Source organism: Myotis yumanensis, unplaced genomic scaffold (assembly GCF_028538775.1).
Source record: "Myotis yumanensis isolate MYYU_CA2020_CCGP unplaced genomic scaffold, mMyoYum1.0.hap1 SCAF_20, whole genome shotgun sequence".
NCBI lineage: Eukaryota > Metazoa > Chordata > Mammalia > Chiroptera > Vespertilionidae > Myotis > Myotis yumanensis.
This window is the reverse complement of record NW_027223771.1, coordinates 10792691-10818842: the sequence shown is the minus strand read 5'-3', so window position 1 is coordinate 10818842 and position 26152 is coordinate 10792691. Positions and strand designations below refer to the sequence as shown.

The 26152-nt window shown below is 60.0% G+C and overlaps 1 protein-coding gene across 1 annotated transcript in view; it reads right to left on the bottom strand.

The window, feature by feature from the left end:
- ARNT2 (aryl hydrocarbon receptor nuclear translocator 2) overlaps positions 1 to 14884 on the bottom strand; it is an 84465-nt gene extending 69581 nt beyond the window's left edge. Inside the window, 1 exon segment of the mRNA XM_070400450.1 lies at positions 14757 to 14884. Coding sequence (XP_070256551.1) covers positions 14757 to 14787 — 31 coding nt within the window. The 5' untranslated portion in view covers positions 14788 to 14884.
- Between the last annotated feature and the right edge of the window lie 11268 nt (positions 14885 to 26152).

Genomic DNA, 26152 nt, shown 5'->3' with positions numbered 1-26152 from the left:
CAGGCACCCGGGATCCCAGCCGGCTTCCCTCGGCCCCAGCTTCGTCAGGAAGGACGTCCGGAAGGTCGTTCGGCTTTCTGGTCTAATTACCATATCACCCTTTTATTATTCTAGGCATCGTTTCTGGCCTCCCTGAACCTTCCCCCCGATGACCCTATGGTCCCACCGACACCTATAAGATTTCAACACGAACCAGGCCCCGGGACCTTCCCGCTCAGTCTCGGGGTTCACGTTCCCACGGACACACCCCCTGCAGAGGAGCGAGGACGGGAAGCCTCCCTGTACGCACGCGATGTCTCAACTCTCCCGGTCGCTGACCCCGGAACATCCACGTATCGCTGCACAGCACGCACAGCGTGTCCTGTGGGTAACCCACCACCACCAGGTTAAAGCTACGCGTTGTACGTGCAAAACCAATTACTAAGAAGTCTCCAGCCCGGCCGGCGTGGCTCCGTGGCTGAGCGTCAACCTAGGAACCAGGAGGTCAGGGTTCGATTCCCAGTCAAGGGCACAGGCCCGGGTCGCGGGCTCCATCCCCAGTGGGGGGCGTGCAGGAGGCAGCGGATCCGTGATTCTCTCTCATCATGGATGTTTCTATCTCTCCCTTCCTCTCTGAGATCAATAAAAAGAAAATATTTAAAATAAAAAGAAGTCTCAAGCCCTGGCCAGGTGGCTCGGGCGGTTGGATAAATAACTTTCTAGCATTTCTTTGCTGAAATCTCGCCTTCTCCATCTCTTATTCTGTCTTGTTGAGGAGTCACCAACGACCCCCCCTCTATCTCAGGAGGACGTACAGCCCCCCAGGACCCCCTACGCCAGCCGAGAAGGCGCGAGGCAACCCATCACGTGAGCATCTTTTCCCTTTTATCCAGGCGCCTTTGTCTTTTTCCAAATCTCCCGTTCTAAAGAGGACTTATTTATTTAATATTTTTATTTTTTATTTTTAACATATATTTTATTGATTTTTTTACAGAGAGGAAGGAAGAGGGATAGAGAGTTAGAAACATCGATGAGAGAGAAACACCGATCAGCTGCCTCCTGCACACCCCCCTACTGGGGATGTGCCCGCAACCAAGGTACATGCCCTTGACCGGAAATCGAACCCGGGACCCTTCAGTCCGCAGGCCGACGCTCTATCCACTGAGCCACACCGGTCAGGGCTAATATTTTTATTGATGTCAGAGAGGAAGGGAGAGGGAGAGAGAGGGAAACATCCATGAGGAGAGAGAATCATGGACCGGCTGCCTCCTGCACGCCCCACACTGGGGATGGAGCCCGCAACCCGGGCCTGTGCCCTTGACCAGGAATCGAACCCTGACCTCCTGGTTCCTAGGTTGACGCTTAACCACGGAGCCACGCCAGCCGGGCCTAAAGAGAATTTAAACCCATCGAGCGTGGTGCGCAGATTCGGGAACCTGAATACAGAACAGGACCCTCAGATCATCCCGTGGAAAGGCCACGGAAACGGCAACCTTCGTGGAAGATGGTGGGAAAGATGGAGGGGCGACGCATAAGGATTTCCGATAAAAACACAGCCGTGGTGGGAGGGGCCGTCCCCACGGAAACAGGAATGCCTGCTTGACACGAGTGGGGAGAGGACACAGTCAGGGTGAGAACGGGGAAGGGGGGCGGGGGGGTCTCGGCTCTGCCGCTCACCCAAGCCTCGACGTACTCATCTGTGAAATGGGTCTACAGAGCCCAACATCAGGGCGATTCCCGGAGCCCTGAGCCAGGTGAGTGAGTTGGCGGTGGGCACAGCTGGTTCCGAGGCTCAGCTGCCTCTGCGGACCTCGGGGGGGTGGGTGGCCCGGGGGCCAGCGCCATGGGCCGTCGCCTGGGGACCTGTCAGAAATGCCATCCCTCTGCTGACGGGGCCTCTGGGAGGGGCAGCCCCTCCCTGGTGATGATTATTATTTTTTTAATACGTTTGTATTGATTTCAGAGAGGAAGGAGAGGGAGAAGCATCAATGATGAAAAAGAATCAGGGATCGGCTGCCTCCTGCACACCCCCTACTGGCGATCGAGCCCGCAACCTGGGCCTGTGCCCTGAGCAGGAATCAAACCCGGGTCCCCCCCCTCCCCCGTTTCGTAGGTCGATGCTCAACACAGGCTTCCTTCCGGGTGATTCTGAAGCAGGTGAGGCTGGAGGGGCTGAACCACCTGTGTGCAGGCGCCCCCTGGTGGCGAACCGGCCGCTCAGCCCTCAGTCGGTTCCCACCGGGGTGACCCAGGGAAGCGGCCACACCAGGAAGGCCCCCAGCAGAAGGGAGGACCGTGATGACGGAGGCCGACAGGTGACACACATCTGCTGCATGAAGGATGGAGACGAATGAATGAACCTGAGGCTCGAGAGCCCTGGCTGGTGTGGCTCAGTGGATAGAGCGTCGGCCTGTGGACCGAAGGGTCCTGGGTTCGATTCTGACCAAGGGCACATGCCCGGGTGGCGGGCTCCATCCCCAGTGTGGGGCGTGCAGGAGGCAGCCGATCCCTGATTCTCTCTCATCACGGATGTTTCTCTCTCTCTCCCTCCCTCCCTCTCTGAGATCAGTCTATTCTAATAAAAGCCTGTGTGGTCATGAGGCCCTGCGTGCGCAGTGGACGCCCGGGGTGGGCCGGGGCTTGACGCTGCATTCGGGGTGCGGAGGTGGGACCCCGGGCTCCGGCCGACCTCTTTGGGGCGGTCGATCGCCGGGCTCCCGCACTGTGAGAAGGCACAGGCCAGGCTGAGGGGGACCCCCCCCCCAGTGCACGAATTTCGTGCACCGAGCCTCTAGTAAGAATATATATATTTTTTAATATATTTTATTGATTTTTTACAGAGAGGAAGGGAGAGGGGTAGAGAGTTAGAAACCATCGACGAGAGAGAAGCATCGACCAGCTGCCTCCTGCGCACCTCCTACTGGGGATGTGCCCGCAACCCAGGTACATGCCCTTGACCGGAATCGAACCCGGGACCCTTCAGTCCGCAGGCCGAGGCTCTATCCACTGAGCCACACTGGTCAGGGCAAGAATATATTTTTTAAAAAAGAGAGAGAGAGAGAGAGAGGAGGCCGTGGCACTGAGCTGTGGTCGGCAGGCGACCCGCGTGGTCTGCTCCGAGGACGGGAGGGTCCGGGAGGGAGACTGGACGCTGGGCCCTGGGACCCGGGAGGACGGGGACAGAGGAGCGAGCGGTCACACTCGGGGGCAGAGAGCCGGCCGCAGGGGGATGGGCGGTGAGGTGAGGGTGGTCCCACCGGGGCAGCAGGAGGCCAGAGGGGAGGGGACGTCCCTGGCCCTGGGGGAGGGGACAGAGGGGAGGGGACAGAGGGGCGGCCACGCCCACCCCGGGACCTGGGGGACGTCCACAGGAGAGCTGTCCACGTCCTGCCCCGAGGGTCGGGCTGGAAGCCCTTCGGCATAAAGAGGACCCAGGACAGCTGGCCTCACACCCTCGAGTCCGAGAGCAGGTGGGGCCCTGAGTCACGACCCCCCGGCCGCCTCCCTCAGGTCCCCCCCAAACCGGGACCCCAGCAACCTTAACCCCCAGGGACAGAACCGGGGCCGGGCCACCGTGCCGCTCACCTACCACGTGCGGTCTACCAGTTGGGGAGCTGGAGTCCCCCCAGAAACGCAGGGGCTCAGGTGCCCCTCTCCAAGTCCCCGTCCCTGCCTGCTCCCCCCGTCCCTGCCCGGTCCCCCCGTCCCTGCCCGCTCCCCCCGTCCCTGCCCGCTCCCCCGTCCCTGCCCGGTCCCCCCCGTCCCTGCCCGGCTCCCCCGTCCCTGCCCGGCCCCCCCGTCCCTGCCTGCTCCCCCCATCCCTGCCTGCTCCCCCCGGTCCCTGCCTGGTCCCCCCCGTCCCTGCCAGGTCCCCCGTCCCTGCCTGGTCCCCCGTCCCTGCCTGCCCCCCCGTCCCTGCCCGGCTCCCCCGTCCCTGCCCGGCCCCCCCGTCCCTGCCCGGTCCCCCCGTCCCTGCCCGGCCCCCCCCGTCCCTGCCTGGTCCCCCCGTCCCTGCCTGGTCCCCCCGTCCCTGCCCGGCCCCCCGGCCCTGCCTGCTCCCCCCGTCCCTGCCCGGCCCCCCGTCCCTGCCTGCTCCCCCCGTCCCTGCCCGGCCCCCCCCGTCCCTGCCCGGCCCCCCCGTCCCTGCCTGCTCCCCCCGTCCCTGCCTGGTCCCCCCGTCCCTGCCCGGCCCCCCGGCCCTGCCTGCTCCCCCCGTCCCTGCCCGGCCCCCCCGTCCCTGCCCGGCCCCCCGTCCCTGCCTGCTCCCCCCCGTCCCTGCCTGCTCCCCCCGTCCCTGCCCGGCCCCCCGTCCCTGCCTGCTCCCCCCGTCCCTGCCTGCTCCCCCCGTCCCTCGCCTGGTCCCCCGTCCCTGCCTGCTCCCCCCGTCCCTGCCTGCTCCCCCCGTCCCTGCCCGGCCCCCCCCGTCCCTGCCCGGTCCCCCCGTCCCTGCCCGGCCCCCCGTCCCTGCCCGGCCCCCCGTCCCTGCCTGGTCCCCCGTCCCTGCCCGGCCGGCCTCACTCAGCAGCCGGAACCGTTTCCCAAACCCGCCTCCCGTCCACCACCCCCCTCCCCGCGGGGGACGCTCCCAGTGGCCGCCCTGACCCCCGGGAACAAAGCCCCTTTCTTCCCTCCGCTCGCTGGAAGGCCACCCCGGCCCACGTGCCTCCTCAGGCCCCGCGCCACCGGGCGCACACCACCGGCCTCCAATCAGTGGCGTGTGATTAACCAGGTGGGTGAGCAATTAGAAGTAGTGTCCGCCCCGGCCGGGGTGGCTCAGTGGGTAGCGCGTCGGCCTGCGGACCGAAGGGTCCCGGGTTCGATTCCGGTCCAGGGCACGGACCTCGGTGGCAGGCTCCTCCCCCGGCCCGGGCCCTCGATGTTTCTCTCTGTCTCTCCCCCTCCCTTCCACTCTCCCTACAATGGAAAACATCTTCGGGGGAGGATTCACAAAAATAATAAGAATTAAATGAAAAAAAAGCCAAAAAAATTAAAAAATGAAATGTCCAGCCTGGGCCAATGAATGGAGAGGGGGGGCCATTCTCAGCCACGGGGGGGGGGGGGGGGGGTGGAAGGGGAGGAGGAAGGCCGGCGGTGTGGCTTTGCAGGGTTTGGGGGGCTCGGGGGTGTGGGTGCCCGGTGCCCGTGTGCCCGGCGGGCGGCAGGAAATGGAGACGCTGGTTTGTGAGGCTCACTGACCTGCACCAGCCCTCTCTCCGCCCGGCAGGAGGAAAGTGGGGGGGCCAGTCGCCTGCCTAACGTCGTCCCTGCGTTAGCGACGGGCTGGACACCCCTGGAGACCAGCTATTCACCCCAGCGCCTTCGCTCCCCGGCACTGAGCGGGGGGCCCCTGTGTCGGGCAGCCGGGCACAGGGGGTGCATGGGGAAGGCTGGCTGGACCCCAGAAGTTTGTTTGTTGTTTTTTTGTTGGTTTTTTTGTTGAATCCTCCCCCGAGGATATGTTCCCCCTGATTCTTAGAGAGAGTGGAAGGGAGAGCGAGAGGCAGAGAGAAACATCCATGTGAGAGAGACACCCCGATGGGTGGCCTCCTGCACGCGCCCCGACCAAGGCCCGGGAACCTGCAACCGAGGTCCGTGCCCTTGACCGGGGAATCGAACCCGGGACCCTTCGGTCTGCGGGCCGGCGCTCTGTCCACTGAGCCACACCGGCCAGGCCTGGAAGTGTTCTTCTTCGAGCAAAATATTTCCTAAAAGAGGGTGACATGAGCCGGGCGGCCGCGTGCGTCCCTTTTATTTCTCGGGGGACGTGCAACCCGCCCAGCACAGCGGATGGGGGCAAAGGACCCCAGGCGACCGCGCCGCGAACCCGGCTGCCGACGGGGCTGGCGACATCGGCACGGCTCTAAAAATAAGAACAACAAAAAAAACCCTCGCGTTGTGTTAGTTCGCATTTGAATTCCCCTCGCGGATGTTCGTGACGACCCGGAAAGCCTCGTCGTTCTGTTTGTAAAGCCACCACGTGGCTTTCGTAGGCCGATGGGGGTGGCGGGGTCACCCCTCCGTTCTCTGCCGGCCCCCGCCCCGCCCGGAGAGGGGGTGACCCCGCGTGACTCTCCGCCCGCTCGCTCAGCTGTGAGTAGCGCCAGGCAGGGGCTGAGTGGCGTTTGCTCCCCCGTTTCCCCAGAAGACAGCTCGGCACCCGGCCCGTAGTAGTTGCTCAATTAAACCCTTTCGGGGGGGGGGGGGCGGGGGGAAAATCAGGCCTTTTCTTACAGGTGTCGCTCCGTGCCTTTGGCAGAAGCCGTGGGGCTCCCCAAGGGGCTCCCGCTGGGTCCCCTCCGGCACCGTGTCCACATCCAACCAATTCAAACCTCCAGGATTTTATCTTATTTTTTTTTTACACTGGTGGCCCGGTGCACAAAATCCGTGCACATTAAAAGGGAATTAACTAGAGGAAGTATTTTTTTTTAAATATATTTTATTGATTTTTTACAGAGAGGAAGGGAGAGGGATAGAGAGTTAGAAACATCGATGAGAGAGAAACACCGACCAGCTGCCTCCTGCACACCTCCTACTGGGGATGTGCCCACAACCAATGTACGTGCCCTTGACCGGAATCGAACCCAGGACCTTTCAGTCCGCAGGCCGACGCTCTATCCACTGAGCCAAACCGGTTTCGGCATAGAGGAAGTATTTTAATGTTGCTATTTGCCCTTTCTCTGTAATAGAAGTGTCAGAGATGAAAGGAAATTAGTAAGATGTGTATGAAAACCTCCCTCCTGTCAGAGTCGGGGGCGCGCCGTGGGACCCAGAGTCAAGTCCCCGCCCACCCGCGTGCGCCTCGAAATCGCGCGGGACCCAGACCCGGCCGGCCCCACCCTTGTCAAGCCCGGCCTGGCGGGGGGCGTGGCCTGAGGTCCCCCGTCAAGCCTCAGGTTCCTGCTGATTGCTCATTCAGGCTCATTAGGGGAAATCGGCCTCCGCTGTGGGTGCTGCCATCTTTGTGATAGCGTGATGGTCAATTTGCATAGTCCCTCTTTATTAGATAGAAGGTTTTTTTCATTGATTTCAGAGAAGAAGGAAGAGAGAGAGACAGACACATCCATGATGAGAGAGAATCATGGGTTGGCCGCCTCCTGCACGGCCCCACTGGGGATGGAGCCCGCAACCCCGGCCTGTGCCCTGAGCAGGAATCGAACCCGGACCTCCTGGTTCACAGGTCGACCACTGGGCCACACCAGCCGGGCAAACCTCCAGCATTTTATAGAAATCAGAAATGCTGACAGTCCACCCCAAAAAGAGGTGAAATAAATAACACAGAGACACGGCACCCAAGATGCCGGGGGCGGGGGGTCCTCCACGCTCTAGTCCGGAGCACAGAGGGGCCGGGGGCCATCGGCCACCGCACAGTATCGGGGACCCGTGCACCTGCGAGGAGGGGGTGTCAGAGGCCGCAGGCGACGCGACCCCCACCCAGAGCGCCGTGGCAACATCTGGGGGCCAAACCCTACTTTTCCAGGAGCCCCGCCTCCCCCGGGGTAACTGGTGGGACCTTAAGCTAAAACCCACACAGGGGACCCGCACGGCGCAGGTCGGGGGTGCCAACCTGGCTCCTGTCGCCTGAACAAGACGAGGTGTGAGGGCTCCACCCTCACCTGCCACCACCTGGGCCAGCGACGGCGAACCTTTCGAGCTCGCGTGTCAGCATTTTGAAAAACCCTAACTTCACTCTGGGGCCGTGTCACATAGAGAAGTTTTTGGATCTTTGCAACCAGAGTCAAACAAAGACTTATATTTTTGATATTTATTTTATATATTTAAATGCCATTTAACAAAGAAAAATCAACCCAAAAATGAGTTCGCGGGTCACCTCTGACACGCGTGTCGTAGGTTCACCATCACTGGCCTAGACCCAGAGTGCAGGGGAGCCCGCTGGTGCCCGCCGTCCGTCCGCTGGGACCAGGGACCGGCGGGTGGGGTGGGTGGGGTGGGGTGGAGAGGCGACAGGCTGTGACCTTTGCACCCCGTGCAGGGAAGGGCTCCTAAGTAAGTGTGCGTGCCTCCTGGTCCATCCACCCGGCTCTGTTTGCCAAGCTGTTATTCTTTGCAAGGAAACCACCTCAGGGCAGAGCGGGGGGAGGGAGGGGGGGAGGGGGAGGGGGAGGAGGGAGGGGTGCACAGGAGCGGCCGGAGGGGAGCTGGTGGCAGCCCAGCACGGAGCGCGGTCCAATCTGAATCCTCTCTTGGGCTCCAACCCGGAGCCATAGCCCTTGAGACTCTACCTTTGCTCAAAGAAGTTAGAGATGCGGGCCTGGCCGGCGTGGCTCAGCGGTCAAGCATCAACCTAGGAACCAGGAGGTCACGGGTTCGATTCCCGGTCAGGGCACATGCCGGGTTCTGGGCTCCATCCCCAGTGTGGGGCGTGCAGGAGGCAGCTGGTCCATGATTCTCTCTCATCATGGATGTCTCTCTTCCTCTCCCTCTCCCTTCCTCTCTGAAATCAATAAAAATGTACTAAACAAAAGTTGTTAGAGATTCGCAGGGGGCAGGGACACCATGCCCCACAGATCTGAGGGTTTAGTACAGGGGACTGGTCAGAAAGAAAGCGGATGGACGAGGGACAGGGGGCGCCTCCAGGAATTTCGCTGGAGAAGTTGTCATCAAACTCAAGATCTCTGTTACCTCGGCCAACGGAGGAATGACAGGGACATCCCTATCGATCGGGCGGGGGGGGGTTACCAATAATAAAAACAATCCTTCCAATAGCTAAGATGTGGAAACAGCCCAAGTGCCCGTCAGCAGACGAGTGGATCAAAAGCTATGGTCCATCTACACCGTGGAATACTACACAGCCATGAAAAAGGAGGATCTCTGACCCTCTGAGACAGCATGGAGGGACCTGGAGAGCATCGTGCTAAGTGACATAAGCCAGTCAGAGAAAGACATGTATCCCATCATCTCACTCCTATGTGGGATCTAATGAACAAAATAAACTGATGAACAAAATAGATCCAGAGACACGGAAGCATGGAACAGAGGGCAGAACCTCAGAGGGAAGGCGGGGGTGGGTGGGGGTGGGAGGGGGGTGATCAACCAAAGACCTTGTATGCACGTATGCATGGCCCATGGGTGCAGACAATAGGGGGGTGAAGGCCTGGGGTGGGGGATGGGGATGGGCTGGAGGGGTGTATGGGGGGAAAGGGGGACACCTGTAACACGTTCAATAATGAAGACTTAAATAAATGAATGAATGAAATGATACAAAGCCTAGTACGCGGGAACAACATCAGAACGAAAAAGCAACAACAACACCACCGTGCAAGGCACCGTGGAGGCCTCCCACAGACCACCCGCCGGCAGCCGCCCCGTACTCATTCCGTCCTCACAGACAAGGGAGTGGTCACAACAGCTTCGGACTGGTGAATGGGGTGTGTGTGTGTGTGTGTGTGTGTGTGTATGTATGTATATATATACTAAAGGCCCAGTGCATGAATTTCATGCACGGGCGGGGGGGGGGGGGGTGTCCCTCAGCCCAGATTTCAAGCGCTCCAGGGCGTGTCCAGCCCGTCTTGCTCAGTCCCAATCGGCCGGACCCCAGCAGCAAGCTAACCTACCAGTTGGAGCATCTGCCCCCTGGTGGTCAGGGCACGTCATAGCGACTGGTCGACCAGTCGACTGTCTGCCCCCTGGTGGTCAGTACACGTCATAGCGACCAGTCAACTGCCCCCTGGTGGTCAGTGCACATCATAGCGACCAGTCGACTGTCTGCCCCCTGGTGGTCAGTGCACATCATAGCGACTGGTCGACCAGTCGACTGTCTGCCCCCTGGTGGTCAGTACACGTCATAGCGACCAGTCGACTGCCCCCTGGTGGTCAGGGCGTGTCATAGCGACTGGTCAACTGTCTGCCCCCTGGTGGTCAGGGCACGTCATAGCGACTGGTCGACCAGTCGACTGTCTGCCCTCTGGTGGTCAATGCACGTCATAGCGACTGGTCGACCAGTCGAAAGTCTGCCCTCTGGTGGTCAGTGCACGTCATAGCGACTGGTCGACTGCCCCCTGGTGGTCAGGGCGTGTCATAGCGACTGGTCGACTCTGTGCCCCCTGGTGGTCAGTGCACGTCATAGCGAGTGGCTGAGCAGCCTTAGCCTACCATTAGCATATTACGCTTTGATTGGTTGAACAGTCGACCGGTGGACCAGACACTTAGCATACTGGGCTTTTATCAGACAGGATGTGCACAGCAGGTCCTCGGGTCACGCGGGGATCCGTTCCTACGGCGACGTAACTCGATTTTCGCCGTCAGTCGGAACCCACCTGCATAAGCACCTACGTCACTCACACGGCGCAGTACACAGCAGTCACGAAGGGAAACGGTAAAAAAATGTAAAAGAAAGATAACATTTCCTGACCTTTCCTTGTGACAAATAAATAACAGAAAACATAACGCACATACGTATGCACATACGCCGAAATGACGGAACTTATTTTTATTATAAATAAATGGGAGATGGCGACGTAACCTACGTCGAGTCCGACGTGACCCAAGGACGGCCTTGGGACTTCACTCCTGTTTCCAAGACAAACCTATTGGACCAGCGGTTCTCAACCTGTGGGTCGCGACCCCTTTGGGGGCCGAACGCCCCTTTCACAGGGGTCGCCTAAGACCATCGGAAAACACATCTATAATTACAGATTGTTTCTGTGATTGATCACGATGCTTTCATGATGTCCAATTTGTAACCATGAAATCGGGGGTCCCCACAGCATGAGGAACCGTGTTAAAGGGCCGCGGCGTGAGGAAGGTTGAGAACCGCTGTATTGGACTAAACTACCTGATCCTGCTTCACTTCTTCTGATGTCACACGTCAACCCACCCACGTGTGACTGATGCTGAGGCAGCTGGACGGTTGGAACTGCAGGGTGGTCACAGCAACCCTGCCCAGCTGTTTTCCCGAACCCGTCCTGGCCCCCTCAGCGTTCTGGACAGGGAACCCCGGTCTGTTCTTGCAAGACTCACTACTGCCCGGCTGGCAGGGCTCCGTGGTTGAGCGACGACCTAGAAACCAGGAGGTCACGAGTTCGATTCCCGGTCGGGTTGTGGGCTCCATCCCCAGGAGGCAGCCGATCCACGATTCTCTCTCATCACTGATGTTTCTCTCTCCCTTCCTCTCTGAAATCAATACAAATACATTTTTTTTAATGTTCTCTTACTTTGGTTTCAAGTTAGCTTTCTTTCTTTCTTTTTAAATATATTTTACTGATTTCTTACGGAGAGGAAGGGAGAGGGATAGAAAGTCAGAAACATCGATCAGCTGCCTCCTGCACACCCCCCACTGGGGATGTGCCTGCAACCAAGGTCCATGCCCTTGACCGGAATCAAACCCGGGACCCTCCAGTCTGCAGGCCGACGCTCTATCCACTGAGCCACACCGGTCAGGGCTACAGATACATTTTTTAAAAGAGAAAGAAAAAGATTCATTTCTGTCATGGAAGCATCTTTCTCAGGCTCCTCACCCCCGGCCTCCGTGGACACCTCACCCCTGCCCTCCCTTGCCCCCCCTTCCCTGTAACCCTCACCCCAAACTGAAGCGGGGTCACAGCTGAGCCCCCCACTGCCCAGGGTGCTGTCCTTTCTCTTCCACGCAGGGCCGCCAAGTCCCACCTCCCGCACCTGCCTCGTCTTCCCTCTCGGACACCCGGACACGCGGACACCCGGACACGCGGACACCCGGACACCCGGACACGCGGACACGCGGACACCCGGACTCCCGGACACGCGGACACCCGGACACGCGGACACCCGGACACGCGGACACGCGGACACCCGGACACCCGGACACCCGGACACGCGGACACCCGGACACGCGGACACCCTGACACCCTGACACGCGGACACCCGGACACCCGGACACGCGGACACCCGGACACCCGGACACCCGGACACGCGGAGACCCGGACACCCGGACACGCGGACACGCGGACACCCGGACACCGGGACACCGGGACACCCGGACACCCGGACACGCGGACAGCCGGACACCCGGACACCCGGACACGCGGACAGCCGGACACCCGGACACGCGGACACGCGGACACCCGGACTCCCGGACACGCGGACACCCGGACACCCGGACACCCGGACACGCGGACACCCGGACACGCGGACACCCGGACACGCGGACACCCTGACCCCCTGACACGCGGACACCCGGACACCCGGACACACGGACACCCGGACACCCGGACACCCGGACACGCGGAGACCCGGACACCCGGACACGCGGACACGCGGACACCCGGACACCGGGACACCGGGACACCCGGACACCCGGACACGCGGACAGCCTGACACCCGGACACCCGGACACGCGGACAGCCGGACAGCCGGACACCCGGACACCCGGACACGCGGACACGCGGACACGCGGACACCCGGACACGCGGACACCCGGACACCCGGACACGCGGACACCCGGACACCCGGACACCCGGACACCCGGACACGCGGACACCCGGACACCCGGACACGCGGACACGCGGACACGCGGACACCCGGACACCCGGACACCCGGACACGCGGACAGCCGGACACGCGGACACGCGGACACCCGGACACGCGGACACCCGGACACCCGGACACGCGGACACCCGGACACCCGGACACCCGGACACGCGGACAGCCAGACACCCGGACACCCGGACACGCGGACAGCCGGACACCCGGACACGCGGACACGCGGACACCCGGACAGCCGGACACCCGGACACGCGGACACCCGGACACCCGGACACGCGGACAGCCGGACACCCGGACACGCGGACAGCCGGACACCCGGACACCCGGACACGCGGACACGCGGACACCCGGACAGCCGGACACCCGGACACGCGGACACGCGGACACCCGGACACCCGGACACGCGGACAGCCGGACACCCGGACACGCGGACACGCGGACAGCCGGACAGCCGGACACCCGGACACGCGGACAGCCGGACAGCCGGACACCCGGACACGCGGACACGCGGACACCCGGACACCCGGACACGCGGACACCCGGACACGCGGACACCCGGACACGCGGACACGCGGACAAGCTGACACCCGGACACCCGGACACGCGGACACGCGGACACCCGTTCACGCGGACACCCGGTCACGCGGACACCCGGACACGCGGACACCCGGACACGCGGACACCCGGACACGCGGACACGCGGACAGCCGGACACGCGGACACGCGGACACGCGGACACCCGGACACGCGGACACCCGGACACGCGGACACGCGGACAAGCTGACACCTGGACACCCGGACACGCGGACACGCAGACACCCGGACACGCGGACACGCGGACACCCGGACACGCGGACACCCGGACACGCGGACACCGGGACACCCCACCCGGACACGCGGACACCCGGACACCCGGACACGCGGACACCCGGACACCCGGACACGCGGACACCCGGACACGCCGACACCCGGACACCCCGACACGCGGACACCCCGACACGCGGACACGCGGACACCCGGACACCCGTACACCCGGACACCTGGACACCCGGACACCCGGACACCTGGACACGGCTGACACGTGAACCTCCCAGAACCGGACCAAAGGGCTCCCGGTCCGGTGCCATACGGAGCGGCCTGTCCTTCAACCTTCCCGCTGCTCACACATCACAGCCCCCGGATGCCCGCCACCCCCAGAGTCTATGGGACCGGCCGCTCCCTCCTCTATCCGGGCACCCCAACCCCTCAGGGCCAGCTGGTCCACCTGCACCCCCGTCCGTCCCAGGCACACCCCCCTGTCCCCCCCACCGCGCCTCGTCCCCCCCCCCCCGGCGCCCCCTCTGTCCCCCCCCCCCGCGCCCCCTGTCCCCCCCCCCGCGCCCCCGTCCCCCCCCCCGCGCCCCCCTGTCCCCCCCGCGCCCCCCTGTCCCCCACCCGCGCCCCCGTCCCCCCCCGCGCCCCCCTGTCCCCCACCCGCGCCCCCCTGTCCCCCCCCCGCGCCCCCCCCGTCCCCCCACCTGCAAGTCTCCTCAGACCCCACCCCCCACCCCCCCCCACCCCGCGCTCTGCAGGTCACGCCCCAAGTCCCTCCAAGTCCAGGCCTCACGGGTGCGTCTCCACAAACTCCCAACCGCTTCCCTGCAGGGACGACTCCCCCCGGCCACACCCCGCGCCCGCCCTCCGCCCGCCCCCACCCCGCGCCCGGCCTCTGCGCCCCCCGCGTCCCCCCCGGGGCCTGGCGCCAGCCCCCCCGCAGCAGGGACCACGCACCGCCCGCACCGGGGAGCGGCCGCCCCGGTGGCCCCCGCCATCCGCGCTGCCGGGAGGCGCTGCCCGGCGGTAACAGGTGACGGCGCCCGCGGCCCCCCCAGCTCCCCAACCCCGGACGCGCGGAAGGAGCAAGGGGCGCGGCCCTGGGGGCCGAGGACAGACCCCCAGGCGGCCGAGGGGGGACCCGGACCCCCCGACCCCTGGACGCCTGGACCCCTGGACCCGCCAGGACGCTGCGCGCTGGGGGCTGTGCGCGCGGAAGCGGAGGGCGCGCAGCGGCGGGTGGTGAGGGCGCAGGAGGCCGGGCACCGGGGACCGGGGATCGGGGACGGGGGACCGGGGACCGGAGACCCGGCCGAGCGGAGACTGGAGCCGCCCCGCCGGGTCCCGGCTCCAAACTTTCCCTCCGCCGCGCCGCCCCGGGTCCCCGCGCCGAGGGCAGAGGCGGGGCCCGCGGGGATGGAGACGCGGCGCGGGGCCGAGGTTGCGCGCGGGGACCGCCGCCCGCCCCGCCCGGACCCCCTACTCACCGGGAGGGTTGGCGGCCGCGGGGGTGGCCATGGCGCGGGGACGCGGGGACGCGGGGACGCGGGGGGCCCTGCGCGCGGAGCCGGGCGGCGCCACACAAAGGCCGGCAGCTCCGCGCCCCGCGCGCCTCGCCGGGTCCCGCCTTTGTCGCGTGCGCCGCGCGGGGGGGCGCGGGTCGGGCCGTAAAACCGCGAGACTTGGGGCCGCGGGCGGGCGCCCCGCGCTGGGGGCCGGGCTGCGGGAGGCGCAGGTGCTGCGCGCGGGGCCGGGACGCGCACGCGCCGCGCAGCCCTCGCCCCGCCCACGGCCGGGGGGGGGGGGCGGTCGGGGGGGGGGTCCGGGTCCCGGGCGCACGGGGCGCAGCCAGGGAGCCCCCCTCCCCCCTCCCCGCGTCCGGATGCACCCACTGCGCACCCAGCACCCAGGCCCCCTGCACGCGGACCGCCCCGCACAGGCAGCGCCCGAAGGGGGGGAGGGGGGCCTGCAGGGGAGCCCCCAGTTCTGGGTTCTCCTCGCGGGGGGACCAGGCCGGGCTTTTTGGTGCCGTCGCCTTCCTGACACCACCCCCATGGAGACGTTTAAACCGAAGCTGGAGCCGGGCCGGTGTGGGTCAGTGGTTTGAGCATCGACCTAGGAGCCAGGAGGTCAGGGCACCCGCCCGGGGTTGTGGGCTCGATCCCCAGTGGGGGGCGCGCAGGAGGCAGCCGATCCGTGATTCTCTCTCATCACGGATGTTTCTCTCTCTCCCTCTCCCTTCCTCTCTGAGATCAATAAAAATGTATTTTGAAAAATAAAATGAAAAGTGTCCAATGGGTTTATGTGCTTCACCCGCTGGGGTGGGGCTGCAGGGAGCTGGATGGGGTGCGTTCCTGCCAGACGCTCGGGTCCCTGGAGACACCGTGGCTCCGGGGCAGGAAACCGCACCCCATGGGGGTTACCTGGGAGAATGAGTCCCCCCCCCAAGGTGGGACCCAGGGCGTGGCCCCTAACACGGATGTGCTCACAAAAGCACCAGACGGTCCCAGATCGCCCCGAAGAAGAATGGGGGCGGGGGGGGGGCATACTGCTTGGGATGTATTTTTTGAAAAGATACTTTTGTTGATGTCAGAGAGGCAGGGAGAGGGAGAGAGAGAGAGAGAAACATCCATGAGGAGAGAGAATCCTGGACCGGCTGCCTCCTGCACGCCCCACACTGGGGATGGAGCCCACAACCCGGGCCTGTGCCCTGACCCGGAATCGAACCCTGACCTCCTGGTTCTTAGGTTGATGCTCAACCACTGAGCCACGTCGGCCAGGCAATAAAAAAATATTTTTTTAAATAAGTGGAACAACAAATTGATGTTTCTCTCTTTCAATCAAATCCATTTTTTTTTAAAAAAAAAAAGGTTTTTTTAAACATTATTTAGAAATAAAAGACTACAGCTGTAGCCGATGTGGCTCAGTGGATAGAGCGTCGGCCTGTGGACGGAAGGGTCCTGGATTCGATTCCGGTCAAGGGCACGGACCTTGGTTGCAGGCTCCTCCCCGGCCCCCGGGCCCCGGTCGGGGCGCATGCAGGAGGCAACCCATCGATGTGTCTCTCTCACATCGATGTTTCTCTCTGTCCTTTCCTCTCCCTTCCGCTCTCTCTAAAAATCAATGGAAAAATATCCTTGAGTGAGGATTAAAAAATAAAAAAATAGGGTTTGTTTTAAAAATAACAAAATATAAAATAAAATAAAAGACTACAGAGAACTTAATTCACAATAGACTAGGCTACAGAGAGAATCACGGATCGGCTGCCTCCTGCACGCCCCCCACTGGGGATGGAGCCCGCAACCCGGGCCTGTGCCCTGACCGGGAATCGAACCCTGACCTCCTGGTTCCTGGGTGGAGGCTCAACCACTGAGCCACGCCGGCCGGGCTGGCTGGAGACTTCTTAAGGGAACCCCAAGAGGAGGCTCCACACCCTCACTCCACTTCCAAGAAGGTAAAAACCCACCTGGGGAGAGCTGGCTCCCCCCAGCAGCTCCCTTTCCGGCCCTGCACCCCTGGAAGTTCTGTCTGGGGTAGGGGGACGTCTACAACAGCCCCCGGCACCCCTGCCCCCCCATTGCCCACCGCTCACTGCCCCCCCACCAAGATCTGTCCGTTCTCCTGCTTGCACACCCCTCTGAGGTCAGCAGGTTCTTCTCCCTGTGTGCAAATCTCAGCACAAATGGCTTTGCATTGCCCCCCCCCCCCCATCCGCCTCGCTGTGCGGCTGCGGTAAGTCATCAACAGGCCAGAATGTTCACAGAGGAGGAGGCTTCCTCCAGGCTGCCCCCCGTGACTGCACCTCAGAGGTCCAAGGGGCCTTTGACCTCCCCCAGCTCCGCCCGCAGAGGTCGCAGACAAGGGCACAGAGGCTCAGGGCCCAGAGGTGACCTCCCCAAGGTCACGCAGCCCCATAGCTGGGCGGGACCTCAAACTGGGACTGGGCAGCCGGGTGGGGTGGGGGTGAAGGGGATGGAGAAGGGGGGATTGGGCAGCCCACCCCCCCTCTCTCTCTCTCCTCTCGGTGTTACTTAGGTAAATACCCAGGAACCTCATTAGGGATGGGAGCCCCCCCTAAGTCAACAGTCTGGGTTAGCCATTGCTGCCGCGGGCGGGCGGGCGGGCGGGGACACAGGGCCGTGGGGCCCTGCTGTGAGGGGAGCCAGCAGACTGTGACGCCGCGCAGGCTGGGGAATGCCACTCGGCTTTTAAACAACCTACAGATCTTTTATGTTCCAGGGTTGGATGTTGAGTTTGGAGCTGAGATTTGCATTAAAAAAAAAATAAAATAAATTAGCCCAGACTACTGGGCCCAGAACATGTGATTCTGGGCACGGGATGACGGGGGGCTGCCAGCCAGCCACAGGGGGTGTGGGAACAGTCACCTCAACCCTGATTCATACCCTCCCCCTTTTTTTATTGATGAGAGCGAGGGAGGGAGGGAGGAAGGGAGGGAAGAAAGGAGAGAGAGAGAGACGCCCTAACTGGTGTGGCTCAGTGGATAGAGCGCCGGCCTGCAGACTGAAGGGTCCGGGGTTCGATTCCTGGTCAAGGGCACAAGCCCAGGTTGCAGGCTTGATCCCCAGTAGGGGGCGCGCGGGAGGCAGCCGATCCATGATTCTTTCTCATCGTGGATGTTTCTCTCTCCCTCTCCCTTCCTCTCTAAAATCAATAAAAATATTTTTTAAATGATAAATAAAAACATATTTTTTTAAAAAAGAAAGGAAAGAGAGAGAGAGAGAAAGGGAAACAATGATTTCTTGTTCCACTTACTTATGCATTTTCATTGCTTGCTTCTTGTATGTGCCCTGACCGGGGACCAAACCCACCCCCTTAGCCTATCTGGGACCACACAGCTCTAACCCCCGGAGCCAGGGCCTCAGAGCCCTTATTTATTTATTTTGTTGTGGATGCGAATCCTCACCTGAGGGTATTTTTCCATGGATGTTTTTAGAGAGCGTGGAAGGGAGGGGGAGAGACAGAGAGAGAGAGAAACATCAATGGGAGAGATTGGCGCTGGGATGAAGCCTGCAACCCGGGCATGTGCCCTGGATCGAATCGAACCCGGGACCTCTCCGTCCGAGGGCCGACACTCTACCCACTGAGCCACACGGGCCAGGGCGCCTCGTATCCCTATGATAGGAGAGAGGAGACTTCCACTGTGTAATGTGCTGTCACCCAGGAATTTTTATCTTCCCTTCACTCTGAGGGCCAGAGCCCAGGAATGGAACCGTGACAAAAATCGTGCACTGAGGCTGGGGGGGGGGGTGTCCCTCAGCCCAGCCTGCACCCCCTCCCAGTCCGGGAGCCCTCGGGGGATGTCCGCAGGGAGCGGGCCTAAGCCGGGAGTCGGACAGCCTTAGAACTGCCACGGAGGAGGGAGAGGCTCCCGCCACCCCCCGCTGCGCTCGCCAGCCGTGGGCCCGGGTTCTGGCTGAGTGTCTGCCCCCTGGTGGTGAGTGCACATCATAGCGACCGGTCATTCTGCCGTCCGGTCGATTTGCATATTAGCCTTTTATTATATGGGATTGATTTCAGAGAGGAAGGGAGAGGGAGAGAGAGATAGAAACACCCACGATGAGAGAGAATCCTGGATCGGCTGCCTCCTGCATGCGCCCCACTGGGGATCGAGCCCACAACCTGGGCATGTGCCCTTGACCAGGAATCGAACCGTGACCTCCTGGTTCACAGGTCGACAATGCTCAACCACGGAGCCACGCCGGCCGGACGTGGGCGTTTTTCTGACCCGGCCTACTTCGTGGAGAAATGCCGCAGGGGTGGAATCATTCAGATTTTTAATAGATAACCAGGTTCCTGTGTGTATTAACCCACTTACGAAACCGCCCTCACGCACCGCAATAACTTTTCCCCCAGGGTCATAAAAGTCTCCGGACGTGTTAGCCGTTAATGCTAACCCTGGGCTCACGTGGCCTTTTCCTGTGTTCTATACAAAGAAGGGATTGTCGCTTAAAAATGCCAAATGAGCCCTGACCGGTGTGGCTCAGCGGATAGAGCGTCGGCCTGCGGACTGAAGGGTCCCGGGTTCGATTCCGGTCAAGGGCATGTACCTGGGTTGCGGGCACATTCCCAGTGGGGGGTGTGCAGGAGGCAGCTGATCGATGTTTCTCTCTCATCGATGTTTCTAACTCTCTATCCTTCTCCCTTCCTCTCTGTAAAAAAAAAATCAATAAAATATATTAAAAAAAATAAAAATCATCATTCTCCCCTTTAAAAAAAAAAGTTAAAAAAAATGCCAAGTGAGTGAATGAATGGGGTGGGTGAATGACTCATTGCTCTCTCTCCACGGTGCATCTACATTCCTGGGGCTGACGGATACAAGCAGCTAGACCAAGTTCATTACCCGGCCAACTGGCCTGGGCCGGCTCGGTCATCAGCATACAAATGAGCACAAACAAAAGCCAGGAGCCCGGGCCGCCCCTCCCTGGAACAGCAGTCGTGTTTCTGACAAAGAACATTTATTTGGGGAACGTGCAATCTGACACATGGGGGTGGGGGTTAGATTTGGGGCTTTTGAATATCGACCACCTTTCAACACAGGCCTGGAATTTTAGAGGTGAACCCTAACCGCCATCAAGTACAGCCCGGCCGGCGTGGCTCCGTGGTTGAGTGTCGACCTGTGAACCAGGAGGTCAGGGTTCGATTCCCTGTCAAGGGCACGGGCCCGGGTTGCGGGCTCCATCCCCAGTAGGGGGCGTGCAGGAGGCGGCTGATCCAGGATTCTCTCTCATCATGGATGTTTCTATATCTCTCTCCCTCTCTCTTCCTCTCTGAAACCGATAAAAAATATTATAAAAACAAAACCAATAGAAAATATGCAAATCAACCGAACGGTGGAACGACCGCTCGCTATGACGCGCACTGACCATCAGGGGGCAGGCTCACAGCTGGCGAGCGCAGCAGCAGTCGAGGGAGCCTCTCCCACCTCCACACACAGGGAACGAGCCTAAACCAGTGGTCGGCAAACTCATTCCCCAACAGACCCAAATATCAACAGTACGATTGAAATTTCTTTTGAGAGCCAAATTTTTTAAACTTACACTATAGAGGTAGGTACATTGTTATTAACTTAATTAGGGTCCTCCTAAGGCTTAGGAAGAGCCACACTCAAGGGGCCAAAGAGCCGCATGTGGCTCGTGAGCCGCAGTTTGCCGACCACTGGCCTAAGCCATCAGTCAGACATCCCCCGAGGGCTCCCAGCCTGCGAGAGGGCGCAGGCACGGCTGAGGGACATCCCCCCCGCCCCCCCCGCCCCAGTGCACAAATTTCATGCACCGGGCCGCTAGTAAATAAATAAAATACAAATCGATAAATTGTTCTTTTAAAAAAAATATCATGTGCAATATGCAATTACGACAGCGCGGGATGAGACGTGCTACCTGGACTCAGAGGAAGAGGGAGCCACTCACCTGCCCACCTGCCCTCGCTGGGCGAGCGTCCATTGAAAACTGTATGGCTGACCCCTTATAAGTAAGCCCGCGGGCTAAGGGTCTCTCTCACACGGAGAAGGAGAGAGAAGCCGGGGAAGGTAAGATGAGTCTTCTCAGGACACACACAGCCTCTAAGGCCGTGATGGCGAACCTATGACACGCGTGTCAGGAGGTGACACGCGAACTCATTTTTTGGGTTGATTTTTCTTTGTTAAATGGCATTTCAATATATAAAATAAATATCAAAAATATAAGCCTTTGTTTTACGATGGTTGCAAAGATCCAAAAATTTCTCTATGTGACACGGCACCAGCGTTAAGTTAGGGTTTTTCGAAATGCTGACACGCCGAGCTCAGAAGGCTCGCCATCACTGCTCTAAGGCGAGCATGTCAAACCCGTGGCCCGCGGGCCACATGGGGCCCACAACGCATATTTCTGTGGCCCAGCCAATGTAACGGTGTGTAAGAAAGGTTTTAATAAGAATTTCATCACTTAATTTTTACAATATCCTGTTGTACATAATTATGAATAACGAGCTACAAGGTTCGCTAATGACGGAGGACTGTCATCGAGTTGCATTCACTTCCTTTACGCGCCTCACGCAGGCACACCGTCTCTCCCCACTGATACCGGCAGCGAAGGTTCCAGCAGCCGATGGCCACGTCCTTGGTCTGGGACTGACCTGCTTGGTGTGGCAACAGGAAATACCTCGCTTCCGGAGAACGAGAGAAATGGGTTTATCTGCGTGACGCTTATTCATTTGTGCAGTGACTCAGGGTCTGGTGAGTTCGTGTCCAAGAAAAAATATTAATTTTTATTAAAACGTTCTGTTACTGTATGTTCACGATGACTCGTTTATCTCAGCCCTTTGCACTCAGCACGTCTCCATCGGAACAAACCTGCGTTTCTATGAAAATGGGAGCTTTTGTTTTTTCGAGGCCACGTCCACGCAAACCTTGTTCATCTGGCCCGTGTCAGCCTCTGCGTGGGACACGCTCGCTCTAAGTCAGTGGTTCTCAACCGTCCTCACGCCGCGACCCTTTAATACAGTTCCTCGTGCTGTGGGGACCCCCGATTTCATGGTTACACATTGAACATCATGAAAGCACAGTGATTCATCACAGAAACAATCTGTAATTATATGTGTGTTTTCCGACGGTCTTAGGCGACCCCTGTGAAAGGGTTGTTCGACCCCCAGGTTGAGAACCGCTGCTCTAAGTGCAGGCCAGGCTGGAATCCGGGTTCCCTGGCTCATTCCAGTTCCAAGTTCCCTGTGCAGCCGGGCCGTGCCCACGGTTGCTCCGTGGACGTGGCATTCATATCAATCAACGGTGAATACACCACGTGGTCTCTTTCCTTCTTGTTTGAGCAACTCTCCGCACAGCACCGCCTTCTGCAGGGAAGCAGCCGTCCATGTTTTTTGGGGTTTTTTGTGTGTATTTTGTTAATCCTCCCCCCGGGGATATTTTCCCATTGATTTTTAGAGAGAGTGGGAGAGAGAGGGAGAGGCAGAGAGAAACATCGATGTGAGAGAGACACAGCGATGGGTTGCCTCCTGCAGGAGCCCTGACCAGGGCCCGGGCCGGGGAGGAGCCTGCCACCGAGGTACCACATGCCTTTGACCGGAATCGAACCCAGGACCCTTTGGTCCGCAGGCCAACGCTCTATCCACTGAGCCACACCAGCTGGGGCAACAATCTTCATGTGTTTTTTTGTTTGTTTGTTTTTTTAGAAAATGCACAGAGGTTTCTTTTTCAAAATTAAATCCACATTTTTAAAAAAATGATAGAAGACTTGCCCGGCCGGCGTGGCTCAGCGGTTGAGCGTCGACCTAGGAACCAGGAGGTCAGGGTTCGACTCCCGGTCAGGGCACAGGCCCGGGTTGCGGGCTCCATCCCCAGTGGGGGGCGTGCAGGAGGCAGCCGGTCCATGATGCTCTCTCATCATTAATGTCTCTCTCTCTCTCTCTCCCTCTCCCTTCCTCTCTGAACTCAATAAAAATAGATAAAATAAAATAAAGAAGAAGCCTGAGGACTTGGCCATGGGCTCTCCCAGCAGCTGGATTTGTTGATTTTTCCTCCGAGTTCTGTCCTTCGTTCCGGAGCCTTGGACTCCTCCCAACAGCCCGCCACCCCTTCTGCTCTGGCCGCTGCCCGGCCGCCCACTCCAGGGGGGGCCCGAGCCGGACTCTGCCGGTCCCGTTGGCAGCCAGCCCCCCCGCCTCCTGTCTGTGCCCTGGAGACACGAGTGACATCGGGGCAGGTCCCTTCCCATGGGCTCCTCACGAAGCCTGGGCCACAGGCCTTCTCCTCGCTGTCCCAGGTTCAACGGGGAGCGATGGAGCCACAGAAGAATTCTGTGACGGAACCGGCCCGGCCCAGCCTCCTGGTGACCCCGTTCCAGCCGCTGAGATGTAGGATAAAGACTCCCCGAGACCAAACCCTCAGGGGCCACAGTGGGGAGAACGAACGGTTTTTTGATTTGTTTTTTTTTTGCTTCTGGGTCAAGGACAAAGGCTGCCCCAGTGCGATGAGGCTTTTTGAGAGAGAACCTCGGAAACATGCCTTTGCTCTCGGTTTCCATGGTTGTCCAGGGACCGGCCTGAGCACAGTGATGGGGACACAAAGGCCATTCATCCAGGCCCCGGGGTGGGGCCGTATTCCTTCTGCTACACGCGCCTCCGGTCCCGGGCCCTGGGCCGGCTCAGGGCCTGGAGGGAGCGGGTGGGAGAGGTTTCCTTCGGGATCCTGAGCAAGTTCTTTCTTTCCTTTTCTTTCTTTCTTTTTGTTTTGTCTTGTTGTGGTTAATCCTCGCCCCACAATATTTTTTTCCATTGATTTTTAGGGCGAGTGGAAGAGAGAGGGAGAGACAGAGAGAGAAACATGGATGTGAGAGAGACGCATCCATGGGTTGCTTCCTGCATGAGCCTTTTTTTAAAAATATATATTTTGCCCTGGCCGGTGTGGCTCAGTGGATAGAGCGTCGGCCTGCAGACTGAAGGGTCCCGGGTTCGATTCCGGGCAAGGGCATGTACCTGGGTTGCGGGCACATCCCCAGTAGGGGGCGTGCAGGAGGCAGCTGATTGGTGTTTCTCTCTCATCGATGTTTCTAATTCTCTATCCCTCACCCTTCCTCTCTGTAAAAAAATCAATAAAATATATTTAAAAATATTTTTTTTTTATTGATTTCAGAGAGGAAAGGAGAGGGAGTGAGAGAAGCATCCATGATGAGAGAGAAACATGGAACCTCACAAGCTCTATGTGTTTCCACGTAAAGATGAGAGAGAATCATGGATCGGCCGCCTCCTGCACGCCCCCCACTGGGGATGGAGTACGCAACCCGGGCATGTGCCCTGACCGGGAATCGAACCCGGGACCCTTCAGTCTGCAGGCCGACACTCTATCCACCGAGCCAGACCAGCCAGGGCCTGAGCAACTTTTCTTTTTTTAAAAATATTTTTTTATTTTTATTTTTATTTATTTAGTTAGTTTTGTTTTATTAATCTTCACCTGAGGCTATTTTTCCATTGATTCTTAGAGAGAGTGGAAGGAGAGGGAGAGACAGAGAGAAACATCGATGTGAGAGAGACACATCGATGGGTTGCCTCCTGCACGCGCCCCGACCAGGGCCCGGGCCGGGGAGGAGCCTGCAACCCAGGTACCTGCTCTTGACCGGAATCGAACCCGGGACCCCGTGGTCTGCAGGTCGATGCTCTGTTCACTGAGCCACACTGGCCAGGGATCTTTTCCTTTTTTTAATATATATATATGTATGTATTATTGATTTCAGAGAGGAAGGGAGAGGGAGAGGGAGAGAGAGGAACATCAATGATGAGAGAGAATCATGGACCGGCTGCCCCCTGCACGCCCCACACTGGGGATCGAGCCCACAACCCGGGCCTGTGCCCTGACCGGGAATCGAACCCTGACCTCCTTGTTCCTAGGTCGACGCTCAGCCACTGAGCCACGCCGGCCGGGCCGGCCTATACTTTTTCAACCGGCTCAGAGGAGGGTGAGAAAAATCATGGATGGTCTCACCGGACTGGGGAGACTATCATCTCCTTCTGGTCCCGGGACCCTCACCGGCTCTGTGTGTTTCCCCGTAAAGATGGGAAATAACTCATGCCCGGGTCTCACAGAAGCAAGACGAACGGCCTCCCATAGAGCAAACGACGCCCTTGCAGGGGAAATGCCTCCTGAACGGCTCTGTGGCCTCCACACCGTGGCAGAGTTTGGATCAAAAGCCCGATCTTGTGCTGCCTTTGAACACAAGGCCTGTGAGATGCAGGGCGTCCGTGATGACGTCCCCACCCCTGACGTTTAGGCAGCCGGGGGTTTTCCCATCGGATGATGTGAGCCTTATGTTTGTGCTAGAGGCCCGGTGCACGAAATTTGTGCGGGGGGGGCGGGGGGGAGAACGTGGGTGTCCCTCAGCCCGGCCTGCACCCTCTCTAATCCAGGACCCCTCAGGGTATGTCCAACTGCCGGTATAGGCCCCCCACCGGACCTAAGCTGGCAGTCAGACATCCCCCTCACAATCTGGGACCGTTGGCTCCTAACTGCTCACCTGCCTGCCTGCCTGCCTGCCTGATTGCCCATAACCGCCTCTGCCTGCTGGCCTGATAGCCCCTAACTGCTCTCCTGCCAGCCTGATAGCCCCTAACTGGCCTCCCCTGCCAGCCTGATCGCCCCCAACTGCCCTCCCCTGCCAGCCTTGATCACCCCTAACCACCTCTGCCTCGGCCCCCAACACCATGGCTTTGTCCGGAAGGACGTCCGGAAGATGTCCAGTCTAATTAGCATATTACCCTTTTATTAGTATAGATGTTATTGATCCCAGAAGTAGAAACCGAAGTGGAAGCCTTGGGAAATATGCATTTTTATTTTACTTTTATTTATTTACTTTTTTTTTAATCCTCCCCTGAGGATATTTTTCCAGGGCCCAGGCCGGGGAGGAGCCTGCAACCCAGGTACCTGCTAATGATATGCTAAGGCCGCTCAACTGCTCACTATGACGTGCACTGACCACCAGGGGGCAGAACCTCTGACTGGTGGGTAGCAGGTTAGCTTGCTGCTGGGGTCCGCCCGATCGGGACACGGCCTGGAGCCGTCCCGCGTCCCTCCCCGGCTGGCCAACCTCCCGCGTCCCTCCCCGGCCCAGATCATGCACCCGTGGGGTCTCTTGATCTGGCCTGCGCCCTCTCGCAATCCGGGACCCCTTGGGGGATGTCGGAGAGCCGGTTTCGGCCCGATCCCGCAGACCAGGCCCAGGACCCCACTGGTGCACCAATTTGTGCACCGGGCCTCTAGTAAAAATATATTTAGAAAAAATAATAAATGGCTTAATAAAGCCCAAATCACCGCACTACCGTTGACCATCAGTGCCTGTCACTCTCTGCCTGTCCAGCCGCCTTTCCTGGTCATGGAAATAGTTTC